This window comes from Thunnus maccoyii, chromosome 20 (assembly GCF_910596095.1).
Source record: "Thunnus maccoyii chromosome 20, fThuMac1.1, whole genome shotgun sequence".
NCBI classification, from domain to species: domain Eukaryota; kingdom Metazoa; phylum Chordata; class Actinopteri; order Scombriformes; family Scombridae; genus Thunnus; species Thunnus maccoyii.
In genome coordinates, this window is record NC_056552.1 from 21,807,130 (window position 1) to 21,818,483 (window position 11,354).

General features: G+C 39.0%; 1 protein-coding gene across 1 annotated transcript; it reads left to right on the forward strand.

Annotated features, from left to right (window-relative positions):
- Positions 1–1,089: 1,089 nt before the first annotated feature.
- On the forward strand, positions 1,090–11,339 carry cops3 (COP9 signalosome subunit 3). Its single transcript, XM_042396832.1, has 12 exons — positions 1,090–1,466; positions 2,469–2,598; positions 3,816–3,928; positions 4,566–4,615; positions 5,749–5,841; positions 6,064–6,243; positions 6,426–6,566; positions 7,728–7,901; positions 9,238–9,324; positions 9,715–9,828; positions 9,944–10,024; positions 10,491–11,339. The coding sequence occupies exons 1-12, from the start codon at positions 1,412–1,414 to the stop codon at positions 10,542–10,544; spliced, it is 1,272 nt and encodes a 423-aa protein (XP_042252766.1). The 5' UTR covers positions 1,090–1,411; the 3' UTR covers positions 10,545–11,339.
- The last annotated feature ends 15 nt before the right edge of the window (positions 11,340–11,354 follow it).

Here is an 11,354-nt window from a genome sequence, read left to right on the forward strand (position 1 = left end):
TATTATTGTTCAAATTATGTCTGTTACCATAAAGTTTCAAGCATAATTAGTTTAAAAATGTGAGACGGCAAAATTTGACACATGTGAATTAAGTACAGGCCCATTGGTGGTGCATTTTCATTATTTTTTCACATATTAGACTATTTCTGTAAAGTGGTGACATTGGCCATTCTGAATGTATAAATTCATCTCTAAAAGCTATTGATTGGGTTGATGGAATGAGTCACTGAATATATGATTGATATTAATACTCAATGATTGGTACTCACACGTTTTCACTTGAGGCAACAGCGTGATATTCTGCATCTTTCCAGGATCCATCAGCAGTAGATAAAAAGCAAGTCGATTGAAAATGTTGTGACAAAATAAATTTTTCCTAAATGTTTCCTACATTTGAGTTTGTGTTTTTTTTTTCTCACCACCATTTTTGCTCATGAAAAAAAGGACTCGGAGGGATAAATCTGTGTGTTTTAGACATTTGCCATTACAATAACAGTTAAAACTTTACCTGTGGAAACTAGACATATGATGGTAAAAGCATACCAAAAATGAGAATGAATGGCTACCGTCCCAAGCTACCAAAGAGTGAGTATGCTGTAATGCTTATTATCTACTTATTTTAAATTAAATACAGTATATTTTATAAACATATTACATTTCTCTACAATTATCTTCAAAATAGATGGATAGCAAATTGCAAAAGCAGTACAGTGGCATTGTTGCATAAAAGCAAGACAGTGCTGAGTTTGAACCCTTAACAGGATAAATGGTTTGGAGAAATAAATAGTAAAATTGAAATGTACATGATTTTTCAGCTCTCAAAATAACAGTTTGAGTATACAATGTATTTCGTCTGCAAAAAAAAGTCAATAATCAATGATGGTCACAGACAACAAGGTACTTTACAGTAGTTGTATTGTTGGTTTAAGCACATGAAAGTGACAGTGTGTGAAAATGGGTCACATGAAGTTTAAAATTAGTGGAGCTCTTACATTTTATAACATCTTTGTTGAAAACCCGGTAAACTGTACGTCAGATCCTGTATTTATTCCTCCTTAAAGGGAGAGCTGGTACTACGGTCTGAAATGGACTACTGTAGCCCCTTTGACACATATGGATAAGCAAAATACGTTGCAATTTCATAAACTAAAAACACTTTTATGCAAACGGAGACAGCTACGTTACAAGTACTGTTAGTAAATCGCTTGTCTGACGCATGGATGTGGGTGGCCCTTTAAGAATTCTTCGGTCGGATTGTAAATCTCGTTGCAGTCTGCTCTGTTCTTAGGATCTCGCGATAGCTTCTCCTCAGTGGCGGCTGTGTGGCCCCCTGTCTTAGTCCGGACGGAGTTGTTTCTGACGTTTGAATGAAAAACAGTGCAAATTACCTCCACTTTGGACCCAGGAAATAATGGCTTCAGCCTTGGAGCAATTTGTGAACAATGTGCGGCAGCTCTCCGCTCAAGGTAGGGTTGCTAAACTCATTCAAATGGGAAGTACTAGCTAGTTAGCTAGTATGTGCTATCCAATGCCTTGCCGATAGCTAGGCAGCCAAACTGGTCAGAGCCCTCTTTTTGCCTTATCATGTAAACACACCGCAAAAATCACTTTCTCAGGCGACGAGAGTTCTGTAAAGTATCACCAGAAGATGTGTTAGTGCACAGGGACGTCAAGGATAACCGCGGACTGCGTAGCTCATCAAACAAAATGTCAAAATCATACTTTTTGTTTTTGATCTAGAAAATAATTTCTGGGGACTGTCTACCGGTAGTCCCGCCCTGGCCCCACATGATTGGCTAGCGAACGGAATTAGCGAATATTATTGGTTTAGAGTCATCTGTCAATCTCTCTTGTATTACCTCTGTTGCAAGGCCTTGACAGGACACTTGACCGGCCGATTTCTATTGAAATACTCAGCCACAGCACGACGCCTATAAACAGTTTTATACATCAGCTTGTTTTCTACAGTTGTAAAGAAAAGCCTCTTGGCCGTCGTTGGCAAGAAAATAGCTATTTAATCATTAATTTAACCACTTCAATCCTGAAGGAAATCCCTAAGCACACTTAAAAGAAGTATCTCCCTCTTCTCCTAAGTTAAATCCATTATTAACAATGGCCAGGAAAGGCTGACTGTTGTAATAACATTTCTTGTTTTTGTAACTAGTGAAATCACATCTTTGTGCATGAGTCACAGCATCTAATAAGCCTGTGTTGTGTGCTTGTAACTTTATGACATTGAACCCCAGTATAACAATCTAATTAAAGGAACAAGCAGCAGGCCTGCATAAAAATAGTGATTCTAAAATTTAATTGGCATCTAATATTTTCATGTAAATGGCTGTTTGTAAATGGACATTTTGATATAATGGTGTCTATTCGCCAAAGATCTAAACGGGCATGCAAAAAGGTACGAAGTGGTTTAATTTGTCTCTGTTTTTCTGCTGTCCACCTTGCCCCCGCCCCCCCAGGCCAGATGACTCAGCTGTGTGAGTTGATCAACAAAAGTGGGGAGCTGCTGGCCAAAAATCTGTCCCACCTGGACACGGTGCTGGGGGCCTTGGACATCCAGGAGCATTCCCTGGGCGTGCTGGCTGTGCTGTAAGTACACGCTTCCACCCTAATTTCATCCAGGTTTGCCGTCATCGCTGCAAAGGTGGTCAAGAACTCTTTCATGGTCTCTAGTAGGGATGGGTATCCCCACTGATTTCCCAAATCCATGCCATTCAGGTTCAAAAGGTCCCAATTAGATCCAATTTTCGATTCGATTCGATATCATATCAGTTAGGGAAATTTCAGTTACAATAACAATTCTGCTTGGATATGAAAGATTTCAGAGATCTAATGCGGTAAATTGTAGAAGGAATACTCTAACCAGGTGCATTATTAAAATATTAATGTTTACATTAAGAATTGACCTCAGAGCAATTACATTAATGTACCTTTTATCTAACCTGACTAACACACTACTTCAGTCAACACAATATTGTGCAACTCTACAGTCAGTGAGTATTGAGTGGCCAGATAAAAATAGTACAAGTGCTTTATTTAGTGCAGAGGATGTGGTGCAGAGACAGTACGCGTCATGTGGACACAAGTGTGTTATTACTTTTAGTTAACCTGGTTTACAAAGTATTTCTTTCAGCTAACAGACCACTAGCTAATAATGTTAGCACAACATACTAACTGATCAGCTGGTGATGTTGCAGTGACTCCTGCTGCTGCTGCTCTGGACTGATGGCTAACCTTACTCCTCTCCACGCTGCAAGAAGTGCACTACCCATACTGCAAATAATATCTTCCAGTGCAGATGTATGAATATTGCAAGTTTGTTGCGTCCTTACTTTCAGAGTAGTCTGCAGTCAAATGTTAACCGGCAAAGTTAGCAAGCTGAAGAATGTTGAGAAACTCCTGCAACCAAAGGCTGCCTGTTGCATGTATAACTAAGAATGCAGGCATGATGCAGCCTAACATTTTAGCAAAGAAAGGAGTATTTCATTTTATTAGTAAATCAAGTGCCCATGCTGCATTGAATATGAAAGTGACCACATCAAAAGTTCTTAGTTCACCTCTGCATCCCAAACATTGTTCTGTGTTAATAAATTGCCAAAGACCTCTTTGTTGTTGTTTTTTTCACGTTGAAAAACTGTGTATGCCATTCATATGGAAATTAGCTGAAAATAACCTTCCAATGGTGTGTATTCATTTACATTCCACATCCCAAAATGTTATCACTACCAGTTGAGTGTGTAGACCTGCATCAATGTCTCTTTGTCTCACTGCAAAGTTTTTGCTAACCTCTCACTCTTTTATTCCAGATTTGTGAAGTTCTCCATGCCAAACATCCCTGACTTTGAGACGCTCTTCTCCCAAGTTCAGCTCTTCATCAGTACCTGCAATGGGGAGCACATTAGATATGCAACAGACACTTGTAAGTCCTGACTTACCAAACCTCTCACTCACAGGTATTTAGGAAGCATCTGTGCAACCTGCTGATTGTTTCACAATTTTTCTGTGGGAAGAGGAACAGTTTTTTTTCTTACTGATTAACTCTGATCATTGAAAAAGGGGCTGATCTATTTTCTACCTGTTGTGTTGAGAACATCGTATTCTCTACGCTGCTCTGCTAAAATGTGCACATTTGTCAGCTTGATGCTTTACTCAGTTGTGGCCGCATGTCTGACTACTTTTTCCAGTGTTTGCTGGCAAAGAGCACATTCTCTTGTTCAATGGTATGGCATTTGTAATGTAGGTTTTAAGGCTCAGGTATATTGTATCAATAGTACCTGCTGATAAAATAAAAATACCTTCCATTTCTGCAATTTTCTTACTGTAGATAAATGATTAAAAATGCATTTTAAATGTCGGCTCTTCTGAGCTTGAGGAAAAATTTTTAAATATAGTGATTGATTCCGTGCAGCAATATTTTTGTGAGACATGACAGCACTCATGTGTAGGTGTTTCCTGTGTACCACCAGTGCGTGACACTGACTAACCACTAAACCATACAACCAATCAATGATCCATTTTCATTTAACACTTTCACTTCTTTGTGTTTCCTCTCACAGTTGCTGGTCTCTGCCACCAGTTGACAAACGCCCTTGTAGAGCGGAAACAGGTAAGACTGTTAACTGTAATTCTGACTTAGGTGGGAGTGAAATGATCAACCAGAGATCATAACAGAGTTTCTTTTTGGATCTGCATAGTGGATCATTGTGTGTAGACAAGGTCGATTAATGGCTAACAGTTTGTTAGGATGTAGACAGGCTACCAGCATCAAAAGCTCCAGGGACATGGACTCTTTTATCCCATCAACTGTTGATCTCTATGATGTTCACTCGTAAGCCCTTTCCATGTACAGTATGTGCAGGTGCTGACATGTGTCCCTGTCAACATACAGCACTTGACAAAGCCTAGCCCCCTGTGTTGATCATATGACCTGTTTCCTGATAGAGAGAACAGAATAAACACCTGAATAAGTGTGTTTGTGTTGGTTTCCTTTGTATTTCCTTATGTTTTTGTGATTTCCGTGATGTACTCATTACTGTAAAGTGTCCTTGTCAACGTGCCCATGATGTGCAGTGTCTTGACAACGTAGCTGGTGTGTGGGTGAAAGTATTTTTAAATGTTTTATGCATATTGCTGCATAAGCAGTTTCCCTTGGCCATAGTAAAACTTAGTGATGCAACTATTGTGGTAATCAAATGATTGTTTTAGTCATTTTTTAAGGAAAAATGCCAAACATCTTGTGGTTGCGGCCTTTCAAGTGAGAGGATTTATGTGCCACGCATGATATTAAACTGAATGTCTTTGGATTTTTTGACTGTTGATCAGACAGAACAAATGCAACAAAGACATTTGAAGGCATCACGCTGAGCTCTAAGAAATCATAACACGCATTTTTCACTGTTTTCTGACATTTTACAGATAAAATGAATAATCAAGAAAGTAATCTGCAGATTCATCCATAATGAAAATAATTGTCAGCTGCAGCCATAGTAAAACTTTTAATCTTGTTTTTCATTACTGTCCATGAGGCCCAAATCAGTCATCCCATCACATAACAGCACTGAGTTTCAGTCCCCAAGTGTAGCATGTTTTCCTTTTCCTTCTTCATCTAAATATTTTAATGCATTTTAAAGCGTGGTACATGCCGCGACCGTTTTCACTGGGTTTGGATATCTCATGCAGCAGCGAGCTGCAGCTGAATAAGTGATATGTACCCTCTTTTTTTTTTTTTGTCCTCAACAGCCATTGAGGGGTGTCGTTGTCCTAAAACAGGCAATAGACAAAATGCAGATGAACACAAACCAACTTACCTCAGTTCATGCAGACCTGTGTCAGGTGAGTCACTGTGAGCGTAATCCCCAAAAAATGTGGTCAATGTAACTGTATCTCCTGCTCCCAAAAGCACAATTGTTGACTATGCTGTTTAAGGGTTGTGATAAATAATTCAATGACTTGGTTTCAGCACAATTGTTTGACTTCATCCTTTCCAGTAACACTGGACAGATTACCAGTGTAACCCTGTCAGTCATCCTCATTCCCTGTCTGCTCCCCCTACAGCTGTGCTTGTTAGCAAAGTGTTTCAAGCCCGCCCTACCCTTCTTGGAGCTGGACATGATGGACATCTGTAAGGAGAACGGAGCCTACGACGCAAAGCACTTTTTATGTTACTACTACTATGGTGGCATGATCTACACAGGCCTCAAAAACTTCGAAAGAGCACTGTATTTTTATGAACAGGTACGTTCCTTTGCTTTATTGACACTTCTGTACTGACTTACATGCTTGTGATGTCATACCAAAGCAAATTTACTTGAAATTTTTTCTGGTGTTACCATCATTTTTTTGTGTGTGTGCCCTGAATGAAAATGAAATTGTCATTTTGTCTGTGGCGTCTTTGTGGATGATCCATATGTCATCAGGCAATAACCACTCCAGCCATGGCAGTGAGCCACATCATGTTGGAAGCCTATAAGAAATACATCCTGGTCTCACTCATTCTCCACGGCAAAGTGCAGCAGCTGCCCAAATACACCTCACAAATAGTAGGGAGGTTCATCAAGGTAAGGATACATTTGTATTGGCAGAATTAATAGTGTTTGTTCTTTTGGTTTAAGAGTAATAGAAAAACCAAATACCAGTGCAAAATATGTAAACAGAAAACATCTCACTCAGTCTCCACTTGTGGTAGAGCTGAAACCCAAACTCTCACAGCATAATGTATATGTTTTTATGTCTTCAAAACATGCCGGCATTCAATACTGAATATTTGGTTCATCTCCTTATTACCTCTATTAGAAGTAAATTACTTATCTGTGGCGGCTGGCTGTGTCATTTTTCATACTGTTTTGTTTAGAAATGAAATCGTAGCAATCCAAGCAATCAAATACCTTGTTTACATGCTTAAATACTGCAAGACATGAATAAATGTAGCATGTATACAAACACACAAAAGGTACATTGTGCAGACCCTCAAGCACCCAAAGTGTTGTGACAACCTGAGTAGCCCTTTTTATTATGTGTCTAGATTTTATGTAAACAGCCAAATAGGGTTGCAGCTACCTTTTTTTTTTTTACTTTCATGATCTATTCATTTGTTGATTATGTTGGAGTTAATCAATCATTGTTATTACAGAGTCCAAAGTGCTTAGTCAACTAGCTTTAAGCAGCTTAGACTGGCTGTTACCAGCTTCTCCAATTTGCACTTACTAGGCAGAACTATTGAAGCGAAATCGAAAGAGAAGCAAAGAAATGCAGATATTTGACTGGCTGTTGACAGATGATGGCCGAGCAAAGTTCTACTGTGGCCAATTGTCTTGGCTGTACAGCTTATTGAGTGTCCGCTCATCAGCCAATTTCCATTTAGCTCTGACGCCGTGTCTAGACAGCAAGCATAGCGTGAGCAGCAGCAGCAAGTGCTCCGTCTCTGTGTCTATACTAGTGGTTTCAGGTGCAGTGTTGAGCATAGGTCACCCACGTGTTGGAAGCGCTCAGAGCCTGTTTGACGCAGCTGAGACACTAGTGTGCACAGACCCGGTGCAAACAGCTGCATAGATTACAACGAGAGCGTATCTGTTGTGTCTGACATGCGCATGAAAAACACGTCTGACACACTTACTGTCTAGACTTGGGGTCAAGGAAACGAGCAGACTTCAGTGACTGGTTATTTATTAATATAAATGTTTTCTGTCTTTCTCTTCTTTCCCTGTTATGGCTATCCTCAGCCCCTGAGCAACGCATACCACGAGTTAGCTCAGGTTTACACCACCAACAACCCGGCCGAACTGCGCAACGTGGTCAACAAACACAGCGAGACCTTCACACGAGACAACAACACAGGCCTGGTCAAACAGTGCCTCTCTTCCCTCTACAAGAAGAACATCCAGAGGCTAACAAAGGTGGGTATGCCTACCTGTTTATGCGAGCGTGTACTCTTGTATTTTTAAGTCTAACACAGACCAGATGCCCTCACAAGAAAGTATGAGTAAAAATATTCCGGCCCTCGCCTCCTCATATGAGATCTGAACTGTCAATACCTTTTTTTAAACTCTTCGCTGAATGACTAAAAATGTGTTTCAGTCCGCCTCCAACACAACTTTTGTGCAGCTCATTTGAAGTGACAAAGACAGGAAACATCCTCAAAACACATGGCTTCATGGGTGTGTGAATACTGATGTTGGCATCTGAAAACCAGCTGTTACTCATGCTTTGAAAGTCGAGCAAAACAGAAACGAAACAAGAGCCTGCTGTCTTTGGCTTCAGCTGGGTCATTAATCACTGTGTTGTCTATATTAAGATATGACAGGGGACATGTATTAGTATTTCTTAACATCATTGAATAGCTTTTATTTGTGTTTTCAGGTCATAATATTTAGATTACTAATGCTTTTCTTTCCTTCTGAAAGCACCCAAGTCATCCCTGAAATATAGTCCGTAGTTATCTTGATGCTTTCTCAAGATTATCCTAAAGTAATCTCTGTTGTCACATCCGTCATGCTTGGCTCAAGTTGTCGACAGGGACTGGAATTTGTTATGACCCCCCCCCCATCAAAGTCTTTAACCTTGATGAATGATCGGAGTAAGAAATGGAGTGTCCTGACAACCAAATAAGTTGAAATGCATAACATATAACTGTGGGGTTTTTTTTTGCATTTGTACACCTGTGTCTCACCTCAATCCCTGTCTGTCTCTATATGGTGCGCCATCCAATAACAAAAGATGAAAATGTCGGGAGGGGGGGGGGCGTAGACTTACATAAGCACCTCAGCACTCTAGCATTTGGACACTTTGATGTTTCTACACTTTAATCTTAAGTGTAGTTTCTCAGTTTGCTGCTCCTATTGTTGTATACTGTTTTTTTTTTTTTTATTGCTTTGTTCTAATTGAGCGTTTTTATGTTCTATTGTCCTATGCTTGTTTTTATTACTTTGTTTTAATTTCCTGTTTATATGTATTGCACTATGGCCCTGGAGGCACTATATTTCATTCCTGCTTTTTGCAAAACCTGTAAGGAGAGGAATGACAATAAACTCAAACTTGTTGTTATAAACTTGAAATTGTTATATAAAGGTTACTTGTGAGTTGAACATTGTGAATTTCTCGCAACCAAATGCAAAGATCCTGCAAACCTTTCCACTATGGTTTAGATGTTGTTACAATGTTACATCGCAGGGTCGGTAAATCTTTCCTTCTAATATCTTTCCTCATATTTGTTTCTGTCTCGCGTGCCCTCAGACCTTCCTGACGCTGTCTTTGCAAGACATGGCGAGTCGAGTGCAGCTGTCAGGCCCCCAGGAAGCAGAGAAATACGTCTTACACATGGTGAGTCCGTCCAGAAGGACTAAAGCTTCACAGCACTGTATGCATCTTTCATTAATACTGATAGAAAACATTCTTTCAACCCTGAAAAGTAAAGAGATATTGTGATATTGAAGGTGTTTTTTATTTTTCTTCAATCACTGGTGTTTGAAGAAACAACAGGATTAATTACTGAACACTTTATATCCAGCTTCAGTAGTTTAAAGAGATATCTTTGATTCAGCTTTTTCTTTTTGTTTTGTTTATTAATCTTTAATGTAGTGGATTCCAGGTAGAATTAAAAGTTTTAAAACCTTTATTTTACTTTGAAGCTTTCTAAAAGTTAACTATCAGTCAGTACTGGAAATGTTATGTTGGATATTTTTCCTCACCCTTCCATGTGCCTCCGCGTAGATTGAAGATGGTGAGATCTACGCTAGCATTAACCAAAAGGATGGTATGGTCTGCTTCCACGACAACCCCGAAAAATACAACAACCCAGCAATGCTCCACAAAATTGACCAAGAGGTGAAGATTCTCACTTTTGCATGAACTCCTCTTAAACTCTTACAGTGAATCCCTGGAGTATTTTTGGGTATTAATTGCATCTAACTGAATTATGTCACTTATTTTTTTCTTTCAGATGTTGAAATGTATAGAGCTGGATGAGAAACTAAAGTCTATGGATCAAGAAATCACAGTAAACCCACAATTTGTGCAGAAGGTGAGACAATATTTTTGTTTATTTTTTTACATATGCATGGGTTTTTTCTCTTATGCATGACATGGTGTATCTTGTGCATCAGTGCAAGATTTATATCATATACATTTACATTTCTATTTGGTTGAATGATGAATGATGGTAGAATTTAATACATAATAATTAAAAAATGGAATTAGTCGTTATCTTGTCTTTCAGGGGGTTGTTCCAAAAACCAGGATTATTAAGTTTATTGATAATGATACATTTTCTGAAATAAAATCTGGAACATTGACTAAAGTAAAAGGGTCAGTTCTGGGTTTTCTCAGCAAATGTATCCATATAATTAAATTGTAAACCTGCTTCCTGGAACGGGCCTCTGATTAGTTCCAAGAGATAACAATCAGGCATTGTTTATGGAAGTGCAGAAGGAACCAGTTTGCGACCAGTTGTAACACATTCTTAACATGTGACGCTTTATTTTTTTCAGAGTATGGGATCGCAGGAGGATGATGTTGGTAGCAAAACATCAAGTTATTCCTGAGGGGCCTTGGACAGGGAGAGAACGCTGCAGCCAGCCCAACACGTTCTTCCCAGGATGAGTTGGATTTTTTTAAAAGAGGAAAACAAACATTCTATTGCATAAGGACATTGGTCAAGGAAAATCTAATTGTGTGGAATGATGATAAATTTGGTTATTCTTTCTTCACAGTGTCTTAGGGATAACAAACGATCCTTACAGAAAAGGAAAAAAGATTACAATTTTGTCAGTGTTTTATTTATCAATGTTCAGGTTGGAGCGCCACTGCTACATTAACAGAAAACACAATAATAAAAACTGGACTTATTTGTTCCAAACATATGTGTGAATAATCTCACTGTTTGTTTTGGTTCTGCTGCATGATGGCCGTGACTAGAGGGTATTACATATGAAGTAGTACATCTATGGCTGGCGAGGAATAAATCTGAATATATTCTACATTTGTAAAGACCACAATGATCGTTTCCCTCTCACTCCTTTTGGTTAGAATGTAGATATCATCAATAGCAAATCTGTACACACAGACATGCCCTTGACCAAACTCGGCACAATGGAGGAGTCGTTCACAATCTGGTGCACTGTTTTGTTTTTTGGTTTGTTTTTTTTCCCTTTTCTTTTTTTTTGGTTTGTTTTTTAGGTCGGATCCACGAGAGGTCGCTAGAGCACTGTACAGAAAATCGTTTTGACAGGTTGTTATTACAAGAGGTGAAGTCAACAGATGAAACCAAACTGTCATGTCATTTGGGAGCTTGAGCTTTGCGATTGTGGATCTGTTATAATAAATTGTTTAAGAATATAGTTCTGGGTTTCATG